Genomic DNA, 24,088 nt, shown 5'->3' with positions numbered 1-24,088 from the left:
TTTCATTTAAGAGAGGTGATGGATTCATAGGACATTCATAACTTTAAGACATAGTTACTAACTACTAATGATCATGTAATAAGACACAAACATGGATAAGCACTTAACATTAAGAAAACAAAAAACAGAAAATAAGAACAAGGAATGAGTCCACCTTAGTGATGGTGGCGTTTCCTTCTTGAGGAACCAATGATGTCCTTGAGCTCTTCTATATCTCTTCCTTGTCTTTGTTGTTCCTCCCTCATTGCTTTTTTGATCTTCTCTTATTTCATGAAGGATGATGGAGTGCTCTTGATGTTCCACCTTTAGTTGTCCTATGTTGGAACTTAATTCTCCTAGGGAGGTGTTGATTTGCTCCCAAAAATTCTGTGGAGGAGAGTGCATCCTTTGAGGTATCTCAGGGGTTTCTTGATGATGAGCTTCTTCATGTGCCTGTTGAGATCCATGAATGTGCTCTCTTGTTTGCTCCGTCCTTTTCTTAGTGATGGGCTTGTGAGATGAATCTTTCCATCTCCCATGGCTCAGAGGTGGAAGCAATTGTCTTCCCTTTCCTCTTTCTTGAGGTTTCTCTGGCCTTAGGTGCCATTAATGGTTATGGAAAAACAAAAAAGCTATGCTTTTACCACACCAAACTTAGAATATTGCTCGCCCTCGAGTAAAAGAAGAAAGAATAGAAGAAGAAAAAGAAGATATGGAGGAGATGGAGGGATGTGTGTATTCGGCCATATAGGTGGGATTGGGTGGGAAAGAGATGTTGAATTTTGAAGGTAGGTGGAGTTTATGAGGTAGGTTTATGGGGAAGAGTGGATGGATGTGAGTGGTGAAGTGGTGATAGGGAAGAGAGATTGAGGTGATTGGTGAAGAGTTTTGGGGAAGAGTGTTTATGGGATTGTGTGAAAGAGGGGTGAGAAGAAGTGAGTGGAGGTAGGTGGGGATCCTGTGGGGTCCACAGATCCTGAGGTGATCCTGTGGGGTCCACAGATCCTGAGGTGTTCAAGGATTTACAACCTTGCACCAAATTAGGCATGCAAAATGCCCTTGCACACAACTCTGGGCGTTCAGCGCCAGATTGGTGCTTGTTCTGGGCGTTGAACGCCCATTTGTTGCCCATTTCTGGCGTTGAACGCCAGAACCATGCTTGTTCTGGGCGTTCAGCGTCAGCTCTTTTCCAGGGTGCAATTCTGGCGTTCAAACGCCCAGATGCTGCCCATTTTGGGCGTTCAGCGCCAGAACCATGCTCTGTTCTGGCGTTGAACGCCAGCCAGATGCTTCTTACTGGCGTTGAAACGCCAGTAAGGTCTTCCTCCAGGGTGTGATTTTTCTTCTGTTGTTTTTGATTCCGTTTTCAATTTTTATATTTATTTTGTGACTCCACATGATCATGTACCTAATAAAACATGAAAGAACAAGAAAAATAAAATTAGATAAATAAAAATTGGGTTACCTCCCAACAAGCGCTTCTTTAATATCAATAGCTTGACAGTGGGCTCTCATGGAGCCGCACAGATGTTCAGAGCATTGTTGAGACTTCCCAACACCAAACTTAGAGTTTGACTGTGGGGGCTCTGGTTGACTCTGTTTTGAGAGAAGCTTTTTATGCTTCCTCTCCATGTTTACAGAAGGATGACCTCGAGTTTTAAACACAAGGGAGTCCTCATTCAATTGAAGGACTATTTCACCTCTGTCAACATCAATCACAGCTCTTGCTGTGGCTAGGAAGGGTCTTCCAAGGATGATGGATTCATCCTCATCCTTCCCAGTATCTAGGACTATGAAATTAGCAGGGATGTAAAGGCCTTCAACCTTTACTAACACGTCCTCTACTTGTCCATAAGCTTGCCCCCCAAAGATTTCCAGTTTCTCTATTACAGAGAGGGGCATGAGGTTTATCCCTGACCCAAGGTCACACAGAGCCTTTTCAAAGATCATGGTGCCTATAGTACAAGGTATTAGGAACTTTCCCGGATCATGTTTCTTCTGAGGCAATGTCAATTGATCCAGATCACTTAGTTCATTGGTGAACAAGGGAGGTTCATCTTCCCAAGTCTCAATACCAAATAATTTGGCATTCAGCTTCATGATTGCACCAAGGTACTTGGCAACTTGCTCTTCAGTAACATCCTCATTCTCTTCAGAAGAGGAATACTCATCAGAGCTCATGAATGGCATAAGGAGGTTTAATGGAATCTCTATGGTCTCTAGTTGAGCCTCAGATTCCTTTGGTTCCTCAGAGAGAAACTCCTTATTGATCACTGGACGTCCCAGGAGGTCTTCCTCCTTGGGATTCACGTCCTCTCCTTCCCTTACAGGTTCGGCCATGGTGATAAATTCAATGGCCTTGTACTCTCCTTTTGGATTTTCTTCTGTATTGCTTGGGAGAGTACTAGGAGGGATTTCAGTGATCCTTTTACTCAGCTGGCCCACTTGTGCTTCCAAATTTCTAATGGAAGACCTTGTTTCATTCATGAAACTTACAGTGGCCTTGGACAGATCATACTTCAGAGACTAAGTTTGCTAAATTAGAGGTATTTTGTTCAGAGTTCTCTGTCTGTTGCTGAGTGGATGATGGAAAGGGTTTACTATTGTTAAACCTATTTCTTCTACCATTATTAAAGCCTTGTTGAGGCTTTTGATCCTTTCATGAGAGATTTGGGTGATTTCTCCATGAGGGGTTGTAGGTGTTTCCATAAGGTTCACCCATGTAATTTACCTCTGCTATTGCAGGGTTCTCAGGATCATAAGCTTCTTCTTCAGAAGATGCCTCTTGAGTATTGTTGGATGCAGCTTGCATTCCATTCAGACTAAGAAATCATATTGACTTGCTGAGTCAATATTTTGTTCTGAGCCAATATGGCATTCAGAGTATCAATTTCAAGAACTCCCTTCTTCATAGGCGTCCCATTACTCACAGGATTCCTCTCAGAAGTGTACATGAACTGGTTATTGGCAACCATGTCAATGAGTTCTTGAGCTTCTACAGGCGTTTTCTTTAGGTGAATGGATCCACCTGCAGAAGTATCCAATGACATCTTAGATAACTCAGACAGACCATCATAGAATATATCCAGGATGGTCCATTCTGAAAGCATGTCAGAATGACACTTTTTGGTCAGTTGCTTGTATCTCTCCCAAGCTTCATAGAGGGATTCACCTTCTTTCTGTCTGAAGGTTTGAATATCCACTCTAAGCTTGCTCAGCTTTTGAAGAGGAAAGAACTTGGCTAAGAAAGCAGTGACCAGCTTATCCCAAGAGTTCAGGCTATCTTTGGGTTGAGAGTCCAACCACACTCTAGCTCTGTCTCTTACAGCAAAGGGGAAAAGCATGAGCCTGTAGACTTTAGGATCTACTCCATTAGTCTTAACAGTATCACATATCTGCAAGAATTCAGTTAAAAACTGAAAAGGATCTTCAGATGGAAGTCCATGAAACTTGCAGTTTTGCTGCATCAGAGAAACTAATTGAGGTTTCAACTCAAAATTGTTTGCTCCAATGGTAGGGATGGAGATGCTTCTTCCATGTAAATTGGAATTAGGTGCAGTGAAGTCACCAAGCATCCTCCTTGCATTATTATTATTTTCGGCTGCCATCTCCTCTTCTTGTTCGAAAATTTCTGAAAGGTGCTTGCTGGATTGTTGTAATTTAGCTTCTCTTAGTTTCCTCTTCAGAGTCCTTTCAGGTTCTGGATCTGCTTCAACAAGAATGTTCTTGTCCTTGCTCCTGCTCATATAAAAAAGAGAGAACAGAAAAATAATAATAATATGGGTCCTTTTTACCACAGTATAGAGGTCCCTGTGTGAGTAGAAGAAAAGAAGAAGAAAAACATTCGAACACAGATGGAAGAGGGGGTTCGAATTTGGGTGAGATGAAGTGTTAGTAGATGAATAAATAAATAGAAGGAGATAAGAGAGAGAGAGAGAGAATTTTTGAAAATAATTTTTGAAAAAGAGTTAGTGATTTTCGAAAATAGTTTTTGAAAAAGGTTAGTAATTTTTGAAAATTAAAATCAAAAATGAAAATAATTAGTTAATTAAAAAAAAAGAAATTTTGAAAAAGAGGGAAGATATGTTCGAAAATTAGAGAGAGAGAGAGTTAGTTGGGTAGTTTTGAAAAAGATAAGAAACAAACAAAAAGTTAGTTAGTTAGTTGAAACAAATTTGAAAATCAATTTTGAAAATATAAGAAGATAAGAAGTTAGAAAAGATATTTTAAAATCAAATTTTTGAAAAATATATGATTTTGAAAAAGATAGGATAAAAAGATATTTTTGAAAAGATATGATTGAAATTAGTTTTGAAAAATATTTGATTTTTAAAATCACAATTAATGACTTGATTCACAAGAATTCACAAAATATGATTCTAGAACTTATAGTTTGAATCTTTCTTAACAAGTAAGTAACAAACTTGAAATTTTTGAATCAAAACATTAATTGATGATGTTATTTTTGAAAATTATGTGATAAAGATAAGAAAAAGATTTTTGAAAAATATTTTTATAATTTTCGAAAATAAATAAGAAAAATGAAAAAGATTTGATTTTTGAAAGAGATTTTGAAAAAGATAAAATTTGAAAATTTGATTTGACTCATAGAAAACAACTAGATTTTTAAAAATTTTTGAAAAAGTCAAATCTAATTTTCGAAATTTTAAGAGAGAAAAAGGAAAAGATATTTTTTTTTTATTTTTGAATTTTTAATGATGAAAGAGAAAAACATGAAAATGATGCAATGCATGAAGATTTTGGATCAAAACAATGAATGCATGCAAGAATGCGATGAATGTCAAGATGAACACCAAGAACACTTTGAATGTCAAGATGAACATCAAGAACTTATTTTTGAAAAATTTTTAATGCAAACAAAATATGCAAGACACCAAACTTAGAAATCTTTCATGTTTAGACTTTATGAATGCAAGAATGCACATGAAAAACAAGAAAAGATGCAAAACAAGAAAACATCAAGATCAAACAAGAAGACTTACCAAGAACAACTTGAAGATCATGAAGAACACTATGAATGCATGAATTTTTCGAAAATTTTATGCAACTTTAAAACATGCAATTGACACCAAACTTAAAATCTGACTCAAGACTCAAACAAGAAACATGAAAAATATTTTTTATTTTTATGATTTTCTAATTTTTTTGGATTTTTGTATATTATTTTTTTTTTTGAAAACAGGTGAGAAATTTTTGAAAGGTTTTTGAAAACTTTTTGAAAATAAAACCAAAAGAAAATTACCTAATCTGAGCAACAAGATGAACCGTCAGTTGTCCAAACTCGAACAATCCCCGACAACGGCGCCAAAAACTTGGTGCACGAAATTGTGATCTCAGGCAACGGCGCCAAAAGCTATGTACGCACGTCTTAATAAATCGTTTTTCATTCACAACTTCGATATAACTAACCAGCAAGTGCACTGGGTCGTCCAAGTAATAAACCTTACGTGAGTAAGGGTCGATCCCACGGAGATTGTTGGTATGAAGCAACCTATGGTCATCTTGTAAATCTCAGTTAAGTTGACTCATATGGGCTACAATATATATCATGTAAATAAAACATAAAGTAAAGATAGAGATACTTATGTAAATCATTGGCAGGAATTTCAGATAAGCTTATAGAGATGCTTTCGTTCCTCTGAACCTCTGCTTTCCTGCTGTCTTCATCCAATCAGTCTTACTCCTTTCTATGGCTGGCTTTATGTAAGGACATCACCATTGTCAATGGCTACTTTTGATCCTCTCTGGAAAATGGTCCGATGCGCTGTCACTGCATGGCTAATCGTCTGGAGGCATCACCGTTGTCAATGGCTGCATCCCATCCTCTTGTGAAAATGGTCCAAATGCTCTGTCACAACACGGCTAATCATCTGAGGTTCTCGATCATACTGGAATAGGATTCACCCTCCTTTTGCGTCTGTCACTACGCCCAGCAATCGTGAGTTTGAAGTTCGTCACAGTCATTCAATCACAGAGTCCTACTCGAAATACCACAGACAAGGTTTAGACTTTCCGGACTCTCATGAATGCCACCATCAATCTAGCTTATACCACGAAGATTCTGATTAAGAGATCCAAGAGATACTCATTCAATCTAAGGTAGAACGGAAGTGGTTGTCAGGCACGCGTTCATAGGGAATGATGATGATTGTCACGTTCATCATATTCAGGTTAAAGTGTGAATGAATATCTTAGAAGCGGAATAAGTTGAGTTGAATAGAAAAATAGTAGTACTTTGCATTAATCTTTGAGGAACAGCAGAGCTCCACACCTTAATCTATGGAGTGTAGAAACTCTACCGTTAAAAATACATAAGTGAAGGGTCCAGGCATGGCCGAATGGCCAGCCCCCAAAACGAGATCACAGGATCAAAAATACAATCCAAGATGATCCGAAGATGTCTAATACAATAGTAAAAAGTTCTATTTATAATAAACTAGCTACTAGGGTTTACAGAAGTAAGTAATTTATGCATAAATCCACTTCCGGGGCCCACTTGGTGTGTGCTTGGGCTGAGCTTGAATGTTACACGTGCAGAGGCTCTTTCTGGAGTTGAACGCCAGGTTGTAACGTATTTCTGGCGTTCAACTTTGGTTTGTGACGTGTTTCTGGCGTTTAACTCCAGACAGCAGCATAGAACTGGCGTTCAACGCCCTTTTACGTCATCTAAACTCGGTCAAAGTATGGACTATTATACATTGCTGGAAAGCCCTGGATGTCTACTTTCCAACGCAATTAAAAGCGCGCCATTTTGAGTTCTGTAGCTCCAGAAAATCTACTTTGAGTTCAGGGAGGTCAGAATCCAACAGCATCAGCAGTCCTTCTTCAACCTCTGAATTCGATTTCTTCTCAAGTCCCTCAATTTCAGCCAGAAAAATACCTGAAATCACAGAAAAACACACAAACTCATAGTAAAGTCTAGAAATGTAAATTTAACATAAAAACTAATGAAAACATTCCTAAAAGTAACCAGATTCTACTAAAAACATACTAAAAACAATGCCAAAAAGCGTATAAATTTCCGCTCATCAGGCATCGCCATGGTAACGAACTACTGAGCAGTAAGAGGCGGTGGCATCGCCGTAGACGAAGTTGGGCTTAGGGACCATGATGAATGGCTGGTCCGCTAAACCCGGAACTTATAACACTACCGAGAGTCGGAGTAGAAGGAGAGAATTCAGAATTTCCGAGGGTACCAGAAGAAACCCTCCCTCTACCATGACCATGACCACGACCACGTCCATGACTAGTAGCCTAATCTGCAGCACCTCTACCTGTCATCATGTCTGCAAATAGCATACCAATCAACAATAAATTATAATAATACTAATGTAATTCTTATAATTAATACCACAACATTAAGTTCAACATTTGATGATAACAGTAAGTGTTTTAGAATAGAACCATTTCAACCATAATGTACATTATTGAATCTAAATCAGATTCTAAGTATGGAAAACACTTTAATCAAGCAATTTGGCATTTACACACAATATACATATACAAAACTCAATTAGCAAATAATTTCCAACACATTATAATCCTTTATCACAAAGAGATTCAACTAACTATACCAAGCAAAAATCAAACATTCTAAATTACATGGTAGGTACAACATGCAATTTAAAACAGATAATAGACAATAAAGGCATATAAATTCACACTTGGTGTGCACATGCATCAAAGATACAAAATCAACACAACTAAGTAACAATTGACAATTCAAATTCAAGTCAATGCTATTCAACCAAATTTCAGCAATTGTTCAATAAAACAAGTAGTCTTTTAATATTAATTGACACAAATTTAGCATATTCAACACAACATCAGCAGCATTATCTTTCAATTTAGTCAATTTTCAACGCTTTTATCAATATAACACAGACTAATAATCCTAAAACTAACATATCTTAACCATCTAAAATCTACTAAAATAAAAAAATTAACTCTAATTAAATTAGCTAACTGAAATTAGAATAATGAAACAACCTAACCAAAACAAAATTTGAAGAAGAAAGAAAAAGAGAATTTAAAGAAACTTGGAATGCACAGAACAAGGAGAGAATAGAGAAGAGGTGAAGATGTAGCAGCACTATGATGTTGCTGGAGCTAGAAATGGCGGAAGGGTGGTCGCCGAAAGCTGGGGAACTCGTTGGAGGTTGGGTAATGGCGGCGCGATGATGGTGGGGGCGAGGGTGGTAAGACGGCACGAGGAGAAAGGAGAAGAGGAGAAGAAGGAGAAGAAGGGAGGGGTCGGTGGTGGGTTGACGACAATGGAGAGGGGGCTGTGATGGTGGTAGTCTCGGCGGTGGCATATGGTGGTGATAGAGAGAGTGGAAGAAGTGAGAGAGAGGAATGGTGGTGAATCTCGAATGAGGGGGAAGAGGGTTCGTGATTTGAATTTATGCCTTATTACCGTCAGATTTATCGTAAAAAAAATCTGACGGTACACCATTGCGGGTCACCAAAATGCAGCGTTTCACTAATTGGGGTTATCGTCGAATTTTTTCGACAGTAAAAGATGCGCTAGTTTAATTTTTTCCTCCAAATATTATCGGCGGATTTATCGTCGGAAACCTGGATCCACTAGTAATTACTTAATCTTACGAATTCGTCGCTGTTACCGCCAGTAAATCCGACAGTAAATTTGCCGTTACTCTGTGACGCTAAATCCGACGGTAAATTTGCCGCTACTCTGTGATGCTAAATCTAACGGTACTCAACATTTTTCTTGTAGTGGAAGGAGTTGGCAATGACTCAAGAAGAGCAATAGACACAAATTGATGAGGGTGGTCCAGAAACCCCTCCCCCTCTCAAGTTTGGAGGGTGAAATCTAGACCCAAGCGATCGGTGGCTGCAAAAGGGAAAAAGGTCTATGGAATTAGCCATATATCTGTTGTCACTTACTTACGGTTCTTAGATGCTGATGACTTCTTCACTTCTAGTGGACTGGTAAGGACTAACATTAAGAAGTAGGTTGTAACGACCCACATTTGTTAAAATATAAATATAAATAAGTTAAAATTTATTTTTATAAATTGAAGTTTTTTATTTTTAGAAATTACTTTATTATAAGTAATTAAATTAATTTTATAACTATTTGAATTTAATCAAATTCATATTCTTATATATATAAATATTTTATGATAAACTATTTTACCTAATTAAAAATTTAATTCTAGTAATTTATAAATAATTTTATATGTATATTTTAATTTAAGTAATTGATATTTTAATTAAAAAAATAGAGTTTAGTTAATATTATTATTATCAAGTTCCAAATTCGCCGATATGAGTAAATATCGGTACTTTTCGATGAGCTTAACTTTACTAATACTTCATCAAATATCTTTTATTCTTAAATTACTAATATCATTTATATTAGTAACTCATATACATTTAACCTACTATTATTATTATTATTATTATTATTATTATTATTATTATTATTATTATTATTTAAACTTTTTTATTCATTGGGCCAAAGCCATTTAAGAAACAAATGAAAAAGGAAATTGGCCAAAGTCATTGAAGGGATAAAGCAAGAAAATTTGAAACGTGGCTTTTCATGCATGAATATATATATAACTATGACACATGCCATTTCTCGTTTAATCACCAATGATTCTTGATTAATCATCATCATACACGCATGGCTTTCATTCTTTGAAGAGAAAAGAAAGCAAACTGCCGAGGAAGAGAGAAGAGTGACCGAGAGAGAGAGCCGTAACCTCACCGAACTTCCGGTTTCGATTTCTTGCGATCCGTAACTCCAATAAAAAATCTAATCCGGTAAAAGTATTTGTATTCTCCTCCTCTACATGTTAGCGTCACTTTTGATCGGTAGAAGTCGACGATGACGTAGCTCTCCTACTCCTTGAGTTCGGCCAATTGGAGTTCTAGGAGGCACAAACAATTCCAGATATTCTCTTCTTCGGCAGCTCGGTCAAAAGGCTTCTCCAGAGTTTCGAGTATTTTGATTTCATACAAAGGTAGAGTTTCGGTAAATTCTCACCGATTAAATTTGTGTTGGATAAGTGAATGATTGTTTTGATTGATTGTTGATGGAGTTTGATTGACTTTATATTGAATTTTGTTGATATATTGTTATATGTGATTAAGCTTGTGATTTGGTCATGTTTGTGCTGTCCAAACTGTGATAATGAGGCTGATTTGGGACTGTCATTGTGTTAGTTTTGAATAAAATGGGTGAGATTTAATGGCCGAGGAATTAAATTAAAAGTTGTGAAAAATCGGTAACCGTAAAACTCAAAAACGGATTAAGATTTAAATGTATATTTTAAAACGAAAATAAGGAGGGTTTCAGTTCTTGGTGAAGAGAAGAATCAGCCAAGAAGAATTATTTCTGAGGAAATATACTTGTATTTTTATGAAAATATTGAGTTTAATCTTATAATTATATAAGTTTTTTGGGTATTTTGGGTAATAAATAAAGTTCAGGGATAAAACGGATATTTTATAAAAGTTTAGGGTTATTTATATAAATTTGAAACAAAGTGAAGGCTTAAATATAATTTTATAAAATATTGAAGTCAAAAATAAAAATTTAAATAACTTGTGGTTTAGAAAGTAATTAATAAAAGTTTGAAAATAAGGTTTTATAAAATAAGTTTTAAGAGTATTATAAATATTATTTTAAATATTTGTTTAAAATTACTCATTTACATTAGAGTAAATTCTTATTACAAATTATTATTTATCAATATATTATTTTATAAAAATATTATTGTATGTATTATGAAAAATAAAGTAGAGAATGGTAAATAGACATGTTTTTCTAAAAGTTTTAGAAAGACAAATCTAAATTAAAGATCTTATGATCTCCTCTTCATAAAACATTTAGGAAAAGATGAGGGAAGAGTGTGAAGATAATTTTTGATGTTAAAAGTAAGGAATTAAAAGAATGATGATAAAAGAAAAGAAAAGAAAATAATATATTAACTAAAGGGATCTCTGCCACAGGGAGAGCAGAGAGCAAAAGGTTAAAAGAATCTAAAGAACCTCTGTCACAGGAGAGCAGAGAACAGAAAAGAAAAGAAAAAAAGAACGAAAAGGAAAGGAGAGAAGCAAAAATGATTGTTTACTTGCTGAAAACGAGCAGAGATATGGTGGTGAGTTCACCAAAATTTGCTTTCCAGAGATATATCGGCCAATCTAGGGGATGGTCGCACCTGTAAGACAGAGGTTTCTTACAGAGGTTATCGCTACATACATTGGCTAGAGAGAGCCTCACCTGTAAGACAGAAGTTGCTTACAAAGGTTATGTTTGCATACATCGACCCAAGAGAGTCGCACCTTTAAGACAGAGATTGCTTACAGAGGTTATGACACTTGAAACCAAACTCAGACAAAGGTTGCTGAGTTACGTCGGGAGTGGGTCGAAACTGACAGATAAGCTCATTACCTGCACTAGGGATAGACATGCATCATACTTGTTTGCGCATACTTGTTTGTGATTGTGTTTTCTATGATTGTGTGTGCTTGAGTTTGAATTCTGTGTTCTTTAATTGTTGAATTAGATGGTACCTTGTTGACTGTTATTACTGACCAAGTATATATAGAATGAACTTAACTCCTAACCCCGACCCTACTAAGAACTCCCCAGTTCTTACCCCCTATCTCCACCCCTTTCAGCTACAGGTGCGAAGGCTTATTCCGAAGTTGTGGGAGCACAGAGAAATATGTTTACGAATTGGGGTTATTAGAATTTATTTTCTCCTTGCCTTGTTAGTTAGAGTTTTATTTAGAGGGGCAGGTTCTATAATTGCTTTTGTATATAACACTACAACGTATTATTAATATTAAGTATGTGAATATGTGTTGCTTGTACTTGTTGAAAAAAATTATAGTTTTAGTAAAACCATCGATAAATTTACGCATAAAGGCTCAATATTAAATAGATAATAAAAGGAATTAGGTTAGTAACGCCTTTCTTTTGGTACATCATGAGGTGCTAAAAGTTAAGGTGTTACATAGATTACCCTACTCAACCGGGAGGTGACTTAACAGATGGAGCAACACCTAGAGCTGCAAACCCGCTATCAACAAGAGCAGCAGGAGTGGGAGCAACGACATTAGAGATGTGAGTAGGGTTGGAAGTAATTCAAGCCAGCTCATGAGCTGGCGAGTCAAGCATGAACCTGAAATTGAGCTCATAAATTAAATGAGCCAAGTTTAAACTTGGATAAGCTCCGCTCATTAGCTCGTAAGTTAACTCGATTTTATATATAAATATAAATATATATATATATGGGGCCTGTTACACATACAAGTAAAAAGGCCGTACAAGTTTTACAAGTTATCAGCCCAAATTTCATTAACACGCGCATTAACTCATTTTGAATGGAGCGTAACTACACGCGCCCCACTTAAACGGTTCCTCTTCGTCTTCTTCTTCTTCTTCTTCTCTTCTTCTTCGTCTTCGTCTTCTTCTTCTTCCTCTTCCTCTTCCTCTTCCTCTTCGTTTTTTTTTTCGATTTTCATGGTTTCTGAAATTCTTCTTCTTCTTCTTCTTGCTGCACGTTCTTCTTCCTCTTACTCTTCTTCTTCTTCTTTTCTTTCATTTCTGCACGTTCTTCTTCCTCTTCTTCATTTACGTCTTTTCTCTCTGTTTTCTCTTTTTTTTTTTCGATTTTTCATGGTAAAATCGTTTTTGAAGAAGAAGAAGCAGTAGAAGATGAGGAGGAGAAAGAGAAAGAGTTCTGAATTTTCTTAAATCCTTTGGGTGTATTTTCTTAAATCCTTTGGGTGTATTCCTATAATCGTTTGGGTGAATTCTTGTAACCGTTTGAGTGTATTTTCTGTAATCGTTTGGGTGTATTTCTGTAATCATTTGGGTATATTTGAGTGATATCTGACTGATATCTATGGGTGTATCTGACTCATATCTATGGGTGTATCTTACTGATATCTATGGGTGTATTTTTCATTTCAGAAAAAATGGCAAGTATTACAGAAATACACCCAAACGATTACATAAAATACACCCAAGAGATTACAGAAATACACCCAAACGGTTACAGGAATTCACCCAAACGATTATAGAAATACACCCAAAAGATTACAGAAAATACACCCAAAATCATGCATAATTCAGAACTCTTTCTCTTTCTCCTCCTCATCTTCTGCTACTTCTTCTTCTTCAAAAACGATTTCAGAGCTTGATGTCAAAAAACAATAGAAATCGAGAATAACGAAAAAAGAAGAAGAAGAAGAAGAAGGTGCAGCAAGAAGAAGAAAAAGAAAGAAGAAGAACGTGCAGAAGAAGAAGAAGAAGAAAAAGAAAAGAAGGTGCAATGAAGAAGAAGAAGAAGAAGAAGAGGAAGAGGAAGAAGAACGTGCAGCAAGAAGAAGAAGAAGGTGCAATGAAAACGTGCCGTAACAGTATGTGGAGGAACTAACGTCAATGACGAAGAACAAACCAGTGAGAAAGGGGGAGAAAAGAACGATCGAAAAAGAAGGAGAAGAAGAAGGGATGTAGCGCGTGTAAAGAATGTAGCACTTGCAGCGAATTTTGGGGATTAGAGTTTAATTGACTTGTAATACTTACAAGCCCTAATCGCTTGTACGCAGAGTTTTTCTCTATATATATTATGTATTAATAATATATATTATGTATTAATAATATATATTATTAACAAATGGCATAGTCTCCCCATACTCAATTAAGAAGTTGCGGGTTCGAGTCTCATATTTTTGGTAAAAAAAAAAGTCACCAAAAAAAATATATATTATTAACACACATATCCTATATTTATTTAATCTATACTTTTGATGTAGGACATAAGTAAAAAATGTATAATTGATAGATAGACAATATATAAAATTGATCTTTTTAAATTTTTTTAAATATATATTAGTTATAATTTATTGATATAGAATTATAAATTATATTTCTGTTATTTGAGCCAGCTCGTGTGCTTTTCGTGAGTCGAATTTGAACTTAAGAAATAGGTTCGATTGTTAATGAATCGAGTCGTGAGTCAAACTCAATTTTCGTGACGGCTTAGCTCGGTTCACTTTGAACCTTAGATGTGAGGGAGAGATCGCCTACATCACCACCCAATTCGACGAGATCGCTACTGTTGGTAAAATATTTTATAAAAAAATCAGTTTTCAATTCTATCAACATCTTTAGCATTAGTAAAGGTGCAATTTATTTTTTAATAAAAAATATTTTTTATTTAACTGACAGTTGTTGCTATAGTAAATAATTTTTTTTTCTGCAACACTAATATTACCATCAATCAATATTTTTTAACGAGCTATTTACTCACATAATATTACTGACAGTTTAGCTGTCAGTAAAATAAATTACCAACGCCAAAGCCGCTGATAATATCCAAATGTATGTATTGTAGTGTTATAGCATATAATTTACTTAATGTCTAGGCAAATTGCATCTCAAACATGTGGTTTGCCTATTGTCTAGACGAACTGCATTCCAACAAAATAAAATTATTTTAATTTATTTTAATTACTTATAAAATGTCTTTTATATATTTTTTTCTAATTATAAAAAGATTGATTTTTTAGGTGGAGACCATGTTGGGACCCATTTTGCCTCATGTTTAGACAACCTGCATCTCAAACGCATAGTTGCCTAGTGTCTAGGCAAATTACATCCCAGCCCGAAAAAAAAAATTGTGTATTTAAAGATATTTTTATTTGTTTTGAAAAATAAAGAGTGATTATAATTCATTTCAAAAAAACAAAAATTTCACAGTACTCACCACTATCAAACCTAACATCTCACAAATCCATTGAAGACCACCATTTTCCTTCCATTCAAATCTATACCTTTCTAAGAAAAGTTATTTCCCAATTTATCCCTAATGAATATCTCTCTAGTTCCGAAGAAGATCCTTCATAGGTTTTATCTTCCGGAACCAACTCAAAGACCTAATCTTTCCTATAGAGTCAAAATAATTCCGCTTCTACAAAGTGTTATGTGTTACATAAATAAATAACTTTATTTATGTTATTGCATATATATGTGCGCTACAAGTGACTATGTTTGATGTATAACATTATCTATGTTCTTCCCTTAACTGTGGTTATGCTTATATTATGTTGCTTATTAAATCGTTGTTTTCTTGATACCATACTCAATTTAAGCGAATTTAAATCATTACCTTATCTAGCTAGACTTTGTACTTAAACCTCAAGAACGGTATTGAAATAATAAAAATGTCATATCTACACATACAATCAAACAATAGAAGTTATAGTAATTGAATTGAAACTCTTCAACAATTAAATTAGTACTCAATAATAAAGAATATGAGTAAAATAATAAATTTAATATTTTACATGTTTTATTATTTTTCTCTATCTTATTTAATATAGTATATGATTTATATTATGAATAATAAGATAATTAAGCCTCTAAAAATTTTACCAAGTCAATAGACTTAATTAATTGAAAAATAACAAATAAACCTAACATGTCCAATATTAAGCATCATCATGGATTTATCAATTTGTATTTATATTTTTAACCCAAATAGTTCTTATAAAAGTCCTTTAAAAATTTAATTGTCCTGCCCGTAATATATAATTTAAGAATTTCTCGTCAAAATTTGGATTTAAATATCTTGCATCTTAAATATGAGGCTAATTTTTTTAGAAATATAAAAAAAAATTGTGTGTAATTTATTATAATAGTTAATTGGTGTATTTTTTATATAATTTTTTTAAATTTAAATAACAAATCAAATTTTCAAATTTAAAAAATAATAAAATTTATAAAAAAAATTTAAAAATTAAATTTTATAATGCACAAATTAAAAAGTCTGAGTTGTGTTAAAATATTTTTTTATCATAAAATAAATTCAAGAATTCAATTTACAAATTTAAAAAATTTGACCCTCAAATTTATTATCTTCACATAAAAAATATACCGTCAATTTTATTAAAAACAATATAACTAAATATCTTTTAAATATTGTTCTGCATTCAATTTTTTTAAAAAAAATAAAAAATAAATAATTTTTCTAATTTTTAAAACAACTAATACATAAAAATAGATATTTAAATTAATTAAATAATAATAAATTCTTTAAAAAATTAAATAAAAACAAAAAATTAAAAAACAACTAACATTTCTTTTAAAAAAAATACCACTATGAGATACAACACCAAAATTAAAAAGCGGAAATATGGATATCGCACTTCTTTTAGCAAAGTCGCATCATTATTGCATTCTCACTATTCCCCAAGCAGCACTTAAATGAGTGTACTCCAAAATCAGTGCATTGATGGGTTTGACTCAATGCAACCACGTATTTCTTTCTCGTGCTTTGAGCAAAGCTGGAAATTTCTGACGGAATTAAGGATCAAAATTTTGTCTTCTTAGCAAGGTAAAAGAATGGAAAAAAGTTACTGTTAGATTTCCCTTCTTAACGCTGAAATTATTGCATGTGTTGCTTTTGCATTTGCAAAACTATTTTTATATAGCTCAATATTATATTATGACACTCGTGCAATATTTTAGATTCAACATTTCTAACTTCTATGATCTATCATAGACCATCTACCATAACTTGTGAAACGTTTCAGATTATGAGATTATAGTTTTAAATTCATAATAATTGATATAAAAAAGAGACCAACTCCTTTTTCTTTTTCGTTATTAAAAGTTGCATTGTAAACAGCTGTAACATGGGTAGCTAGATCCTAAACTACTCATTTGAAAATGTGTATAGTGAACATTGAAAGCACTTACTTGAGGCCTTAGATAGTGTGAAATACACGTGCCACGAAAAGGTTAATGCCTTTTTCTATTTTGTTTTTTGACATAGAAAAGCTTAAAGTTTTGGGGAAAAAAATCAAGTAAAAAAGTGATAAAATAATAAAATTAAATTTAATAACTATTAAATTTATAAGTTTTTATTAGGTATGAACTTCAATATCTTAATTAAAAAATAATTAGACTTCTATTCTCTCACTTCATTAATAATATTGAATATCTTCTCAATATTAATAGACATTTCAATTAATGTGGATACCATTTTTTAAATGTAAATGTCATTCACAATATCTAGCTAATGGCTATGTAGTAGTCCGGATTTAAATTACAAATATTTCAGATTTACTAATCATCAAGACAATATAGTAGATTTTAAGTAGAAAATCTAAATGAAGTTTTGGAAACATGTTTATTTGTGAAATAAGACTCTGATATTTGAGTTTTTAATATCTTAAATTTTTTTTTTCTTGAGTAGCTTTAACAAATTGATTAAAAACTCAATGCCTTTCCTACATATTTTTATGAAAGAAAATGCGACCTCAGAAAAATAAAGGGATACTTCGCCCACCCCCTAAAATTTATATTTTAAACTTCTTATAAAATCAAAAAATTGATTTTATAAGAATTTTATTGATAATTTTTAGAGTTTTAAATTCACACAGACTCTTAATAAATTTATTTTTGAAACTTTTTTCACCGTGGTGATTAAGTAAAAAAGGATCATTGTTGCAAATAATGTCTAAGAAAAAAAAGTAACTGTAGTATGAAAAATTTTTATAGGAAAAAATAACATCGTATAAGAAACGAAAAAATAGAATGATGATGTTGATGTGTTAGTGTTAGTGTTTGTGTTTGTGTTGATAGTAGTAGAGAAAATAATAATGGTGATAAGATATAGTTGCTCAATAGAAATAATAGAGATAAAAATTATAACGATGAGGATGAAAAACGTGTTGAAAATAATAGTGGTTGGTCCTATTACTAAAATGAATTTTGTGAGAGTATAAAATTCCTACATATTACGAATAAGATAAAGTCTGCTTTTTGTCCTCAATATTTGTAATTTTTTTCAAAAGTACTTTTAACGTTTAACTTCATTCTATTTTGTCTCTAATAGTTCCGATTGATGTCAAAATGATCTATGGATGTTAATTTTATCTAAAACGTTAGGGTCAAAATTAAATAAATCAAAAATATTAAAGACAAAATTGAATAAAATTAAACATTAGAAATATTTTTGAAAAAATTATAAACGTTAAGGACAAAAAATACACTTTATGTTTACAAATAAAATTTCCTACAAAACTAATTTTGATAACTATTTGACAAAATTTTTAACCAAAAATACGTATTATTTCAAAATAAATAATATTAATTGTTAAAATATTTTTTTAATAAAAAATTATATTGTCTTTCGTGAAAATAGATAAAGTTTAAATTGGTTCATTATTCTAAAAGTTCTCTAATAACATTGCTATGAAGGCCTCTTTTTAATAGTAAAAAATAATACTTAAAAACTATCAAAGAAGAGAGGAGCTTAGAGACATTACACTAAAATTCATAAAAGCGGAAAAGCCCACTAATAGTTATTTTTTGATGGTCAGCCCACTAATCATTACTCCTTACAAATTAAGACTCTTAGACCAGGAACAATAACTATATATCTTTTTTCCTTTCTTCAATAAGCGATATACTTTTGATGTTGACTTAACCTTACTAAAGGTTAAAATCATGATTGTCTTCCAGGTAGTGTCAAGTGGACAAGTTATTATCGAAGTACAAGATTTGGTTGAAAGTTGGAACAACCTCAGCTCAGACTTCTAAACTACTTGTTTTAAAATACGGTGATGCTATATGATCAAATTATTTAGTAATTAAATTCAACCAAATTAATTCAATAACTTATTAGCACAATAAATACCAATTGAAGAAAAAAGTGTTGATGCATATGAAGAAAAAAGACTCTGTCTAAATTAGTTAAAAAAATAACTTATTCACCTAGCATTTTTCTTTCAAATAATCCTTTTCTCCTTTGTACCAAAGATACCTTGTTAGAGTGGGGATTGACAAAGATAATGGACAATTATACAACTTGATCTCGTAGAGATTTTGAATGGGAGTTTTGAGAGAGGGGGGGGGGGGGGGGAAACAATCTTGTTGGAAGACTCATTTTTCACTGAGCCTCAATCAAGTCCAATCTTCTTAGTTGAATTCATAATAATAGAATCCGAGTCCCAATGGCTTCATAAGGAAAAAAAAGATTCTCCTTGTTGTCATGATTATTGAAAGAGAAAGAAATTTGGGTCCATAGATACTTTCATTAAGACTAGACAGAATAATGACCACAAGTGGTCCTGTCTCTTCCTTCTATTGGAGTTTGTAATTGTATATAAATATGACAGCCCCCACCCAAAAAAATAGTAATAATAATAATAATAAAAAGGAACCAGACATTACATTATCAAATGATCATCCAATACAGCATACAGGATCAAAAGGGAATTTGTGGCATTGTCAATGATGAATGAGCAATGAGAGGCAAAAAGAAAAATTGTGGCACCAAAACCATGCTTCGACAGGGCATTATCCGTGCATTTTCATAGTGCTGCCTCCTTCACCTATTTTCATGACAATATAAATATGAGTAACCAAACAGTAACCAATGATAAAAATAAAAAAATAACAAAGTCATGCTAACATGGAAGTATCTACTAAATTAAAATCAAATATCTGAATTACCATTATTTCAGACAACCCATGTTACAACAATGAGAATAAAAAATTCATACCTCTATTGATTATCAGCTGTAAGCTGTCATAGGAGGATCTGATCAAACCTGCAGAATAACATCGGACACTACTAGTAAACTATTATGCTAATTCAACTGGTTCTAAAATCTATTACCATCTCAAAGCATGTCCCGTATGGAAGTCAAAACAAATTGCAAATCAATTTGCCTCCAGCCCTCCATAACAAAGATTGAGCAGTTGAGTTCATTGTCCAAACTTAGTAAATTACAGGTGAATAACAAACTTGAAACTGTAACTTTAAAAGATCAAATGGCCATAGAAACAAAGAGTTTAATGAATTTGAGTTAAAAAAACTTTAAGAATGATTAACATGGAAGAAAACTTCATGTCTGCAAACGAGTAATGACTATATAGTTTAATTGCTAATATATTTTAATACATTTATAATTATCTCCCTTGGAAATTTTGATAAATCTGCATTGACACTATACCTTCAGCAAATTGATGCTCTTCAAACACTTCTTTTTTCGGCTTTTGAGCTACACCTAGGTAACTGAAGTTATCATGTAACAAAAATCAGGATAATTTCAACTTTTTATGAAATTAATCGAAAATTTTACAGAAACATCTAAAAGAAAAATTTGGGGTAAAAAAGATCAAACTTTTGAACCATAAAATTGGTGCTTCTGGGTTTTACTTAGGTTAACTAAAGCAACCAATTGCAAACAATTAAGTCCCAGAAGAAATATATAAAAAATAAAGAGTATATTCTTCAAGGAAAATGCATTGTCCTCTTTGCTGCCATGGTTCAAAGCTATTTCTCATATATCTACCAATATCAAATATGAGTTTGTTGACAAAGTTAGATCCAGTGACTTGATTAAACTGTTTAGAAACATAAAGGAAATAACATTGAACATAAACCTCTGCCCTTCAAGTCAGCATTCAGTAGGTTCATGAGCCTTCTCTTCCTTGCCTGGAACAATATCTTCCATCCTGGGAAATGGACAGCATTGTTTAATAAGAACGAAATAATTGAAATATTCATATAGAAGCCTAGAAATGCAGGAAAGTCCAACATCTTTGATACATTCATTATTAGGTATCACTTGCATCCATATAGGAATGACAGCCTAGAAACGCAAGTGTCTTATTTTTTTCATTCTGCACTAAATAAGCTATAAATTCCAACAGCAATTTTTAGATGAAGTTAACATGTGTACCAATATGTTATTTTTACCTATTATTTGTAGCCTTCAGATCTGTTGTGCTTGCTTCTTTTTGTGACAAAATTGAGGAGAATAACATTTTGTCCTGAAATAAAAACAAGCATTGCGCTGACACATACATAATGTAGAAATACAACTCAACCTTGAGAACTAATTAGAAGAATAGCTTTTAAAAACAAGAGAGTAAAAATTATTGTTTGAAACTAAAGTATCAATCATCCAACCATGCAGACAGGCCCATCTAAAAAGGGTGAAAGAAAATCTTGAGAAAATTGACAAAGAAATAGTATTCCTATTCATCTTTGTATACTTATGAAACTTACAGTAAACAGATAAAATTTCAAAAAGAGATGACAACTATGTATGTCACAGTAAAATTAGAGTCAAGTCAGAAATTGTATTAAAAATAAAATCCTTCTAGCCAAAAATGGATGAAATCCATTTACCTCTTCATTCGTATTCATTATAGTGTCCTGAATCCTCTGTAGGATGTGTTGTAAACTTCCAACTTCATATTGCAATGCCTTAGGATTATGTTCAGAGGAGTTAGAATGTTAAAGGACCTCCAACCAGAAATCATAAACATTGCGGTAAATCGAATGTCAACCTCTTTGTCTGAAATTAAGTTTTGTATCTCCACATCCTTTGCTGATAAAGTTTGCTTTATGTTTAGCTGGGTTAAGAGAAGACTTCAACAGAATCTGTTAAGTAAAAGCAAATAAATTTAAATGAAACTTTTGTATTTGATTAAGACAACTATTCCATTTTGGTATGGATATTTCTTCTATATGAGCTCGATCATTATTGCTAAGTCTTGCCGCATCCAGCTTTGCCTCTAGCTGTGAGATGACTCTATCCTTTCTTCGTAATTCAGCCTCATTGTTTTCCAGTCTATTTCTTAGATCAGTAATATTTTCTGGAGCAACAAAAAAATAGCGTTTCCCAGATGATGAAACTTAGACAGGATGGAAACACATCATGCACCTAAATATATCATTAATAGCATACAACATATTTAAGATATGTAAGATTGATAGTGGGGGTTTTAAGTTACCTACAAATTCTTTTTCAAATGTAGAGACCCGGTCCATTTTGTTTCTCAGGCTAGTCACTGCTTACAGGATATTATTGAAAAGGGAGGAAACAAGAGACCAATGAATCTTCTATATCATTTGATCGCATGAATATACAGTTCCCCAGATAAAAACGCAGGAATGACTATTAGCTGAAAATCTATTTACCAACTTCCTCTTTATCATTTACAAGATTCTGCACTTTGTCCACAATTTGCTTGACATAAAACACCTCCTTCTCTACCGAATCAAATAACAATAAGTGAGAGTTTATTTTCTCTGAAAGAACATTGATCATCCTGTCTTTGGTTTCAATTGAACGTTTCATTTGAGCAGTAGATTCCTGCATAAATTTTTGTTAAACCCAAATACACGATCAGTGTAATTTCTTAATTAGGAGGAGTCCAACTGTTATTAATTTCTCTATAAAGTACAAGCCTTCATTGTCCTGGTAATCTACAGAAACAACCAAAATCCTAATTAACAAATCATATGGTTCAAAATCAAACATATGGATTAGATATGAATACCGCTGGAGATACATAGAATTGTCACACAAAAATGGGGGAAATGGGTTCACTATAGCTATATAGTTATAAACACCGATTCCCAGTTCTGCTCAAATTCACACATCACATGTTCATCAGATTCTACACAATCTCGCAAACCATGAAAGAAAATTGAGATGATCAAAATTCTCGGTTCCTACTGCTGAATCAGCACCATCTCTTCCCCTTTACTGACTATATTCAATGGTTTATATGGCAATATTTATAACGAATATTAAGAAGACCAAAGTCAATCATACAAAAAATAACCTCATAAGCATGCACGAAATTCTCCCTAGACTGTAGCACGCTATTTAGGGTTCCCTTCAACTCTTTGTGCTTGCTTTCAAGCATCGCATTATCATTCTGTAGGTAATTTACCTGCATTAGAAGCAAAAATAAATTTCATTTCCAAAGAGAAACAAGATCTTAAAGATACAAATATCAAATTCCACAAACCTGTCTCTCCAGTTTCTGGCGCTCTTCTTTGACCGAAGCTAACTCTTGCTGCAATTCCTGTATCTTCATAGTCAACTCTTCCTCATTCTGCTTCTGCCTCTAATCTCGCTCTCAAACACCGCAAATCAAATAAGCACTTAAAAAATAACCAAAATTTTCTAAAGAAAAATAGTAAAAGAACAGAAAATGGAAAACCTGGATTTGTTGGCGGTGCTGTTCCGTGGCAGAGCGTTCTCTGTCCTGAAAAAGTTCAAGTTAGTCGAAGAAAACGGAGGGAGTGTCCATGGCGAACGGGTTTTCAGAGAAAGTGTTACCCTGAGATATCGAACTTCGGAAATTAGGGATTGAAGTTGGAGCTTGAACTTTGAGAGCTTCAGAAGTTCCATCACCATTAAAAGAAAACAAAAATTTCTTTTCTTTTCAGTTTTCATTTTCAATTTTTCATATTTGTCACCATTTTATAGGAAAGCCCAGCGACGTCGTTTTCTTTCTTCGAGGAATGTAATGCAGGTTGCAGTTGCACTTTTTTGGAGGGAAATTTGCGTGTGGTTTTGTTTTAGCGTTGGAGATTTTTTATTTAAATAATAAAATAAATGCATTGATAAATAATTTTACAAATATTTATCGTTTTCCGTTCTGTAGTCATATGTTGTAAACAAAATATGACGCATTATTTATCTCGTTTACAGCGTAAACGAGATACATGGAGTTGTGTTCCACCGGCTATAAAAGGATGTGTAATCTTTGGTATTCTTTACAAACTTTTTGTATCATATTTTTCACAAATACAAGGCATGGTCAGTAATAGTCTGTACATAGTTGTGCTTGTGTATCCTAATTACCGTATGAGAAACGGCGACAATGGGGTGACATTTGAGTGTAAGGATCCGATATTGTTTCGCATTCAACGTGTGAATACGTTGTCGGATTTGAAGAGTTTGATACTGAGCAAGCTCGGTGGTACAGTAGAGAGGGAAATCGGGAGGGTGGCGTATATGTTACTGGCCCCCATGGGTAATGGAGTCTTCCGATTTCGACTATTCCGACTCCAAGGGGACGAGCATGTGCGAGTGATGTTCGACATCCATGGGAGGATCATGGTGGAGCAAGTAATGGAGCTGTCTGCGGACGTTGGACACAGTGGCGGTGGTCCTTCCGTATACTCGACCTATGTGCAGGACGACCGACCTTTCGCACCACCTCCCATTCATGTCACCGTTCCAGTTGATGAGGCGGAGGTGGGCGAGGAGTAGTCGG

The 24,088-nt window shown here is 33.6% G+C and overlaps 1 protein-coding gene and 1 non-coding gene across 4 annotated transcripts; one reads left to right on the top strand and one right to left on the bottom strand.

Annotated features, from left to right (window-relative positions):
- Window positions 1–3,087: 3,087 nt before the first annotated feature.
- LOC148563782 (small nucleolar RNA R71) lies at window positions 3,088–3,191 on the top strand. Its single transcript, XR_015883968.1, has one exon. It is a non-coding gene; the product is annotated as a small nucleolar RNA R71 (small nucleolar RNA).
- A 16,015-nt stretch (window positions 3,192–19,206) lies between these two features.
- On the bottom strand, window positions 19,207–23,277 carry LOC107643435 (RUN/FYVE domain protein). Of its 3 annotated transcripts, none has more exons than XM_016347080.3 (14): window positions 23,146–23,277; window positions 23,027–23,071; window positions 22,832–22,930; window positions 22,643–22,753; window positions 21,993–22,167; window positions 21,806–21,862; window positions 21,531–21,667; window positions 21,359–21,418; window positions 21,198–21,275; window positions 20,763–20,836; window positions 20,447–20,518; window positions 20,014–20,075; window positions 19,561–19,608; window positions 19,207–19,389 (listed from the first exon to the last, which is right to left on the bottom strand). In XM_016347080.3, exons 1-11 carry the CDS (start codon window positions 23,260–23,262, stop codon window positions 20,461–20,463), a joined length of 1,011 nt encoding a protein of 336 aa, XP_016202566.2. In that variant the 5' UTR covers window positions 23,263–23,277; the 3' UTR covers window positions 19,207–19,389; window positions 19,561–19,608; window positions 20,014–20,075; window positions 20,447–20,460. The 3 variants fall into 3 exon arrangements, with proteins under 3 accessions (XP_016202566.2, XP_020979169.1, XP_020979167.1); XM_021123510.2 differs by having other exon boundaries at window positions 23,027–23,066; window positions 23,146–23,251; XM_021123508.2 differs by lacking the exon at window positions 20,014–20,075.
- Window positions 23,278–24,088: the final 811 nt, after the last annotated feature.

This window comes from Arachis ipaensis, chromosome B5 (genome assembly GCF_059453495.1).
Source record: "Arachis ipaensis isolate K30076 ecotype BB chromosome B5, ASM5945349v1, whole genome shotgun sequence".
NCBI lineage: Eukaryota > Viridiplantae > Streptophyta > Magnoliopsida > Fabales > Fabaceae > Arachis > Arachis ipaensis.
This window is presented reverse-complemented; position numbering and strand designations above follow the sequence as displayed.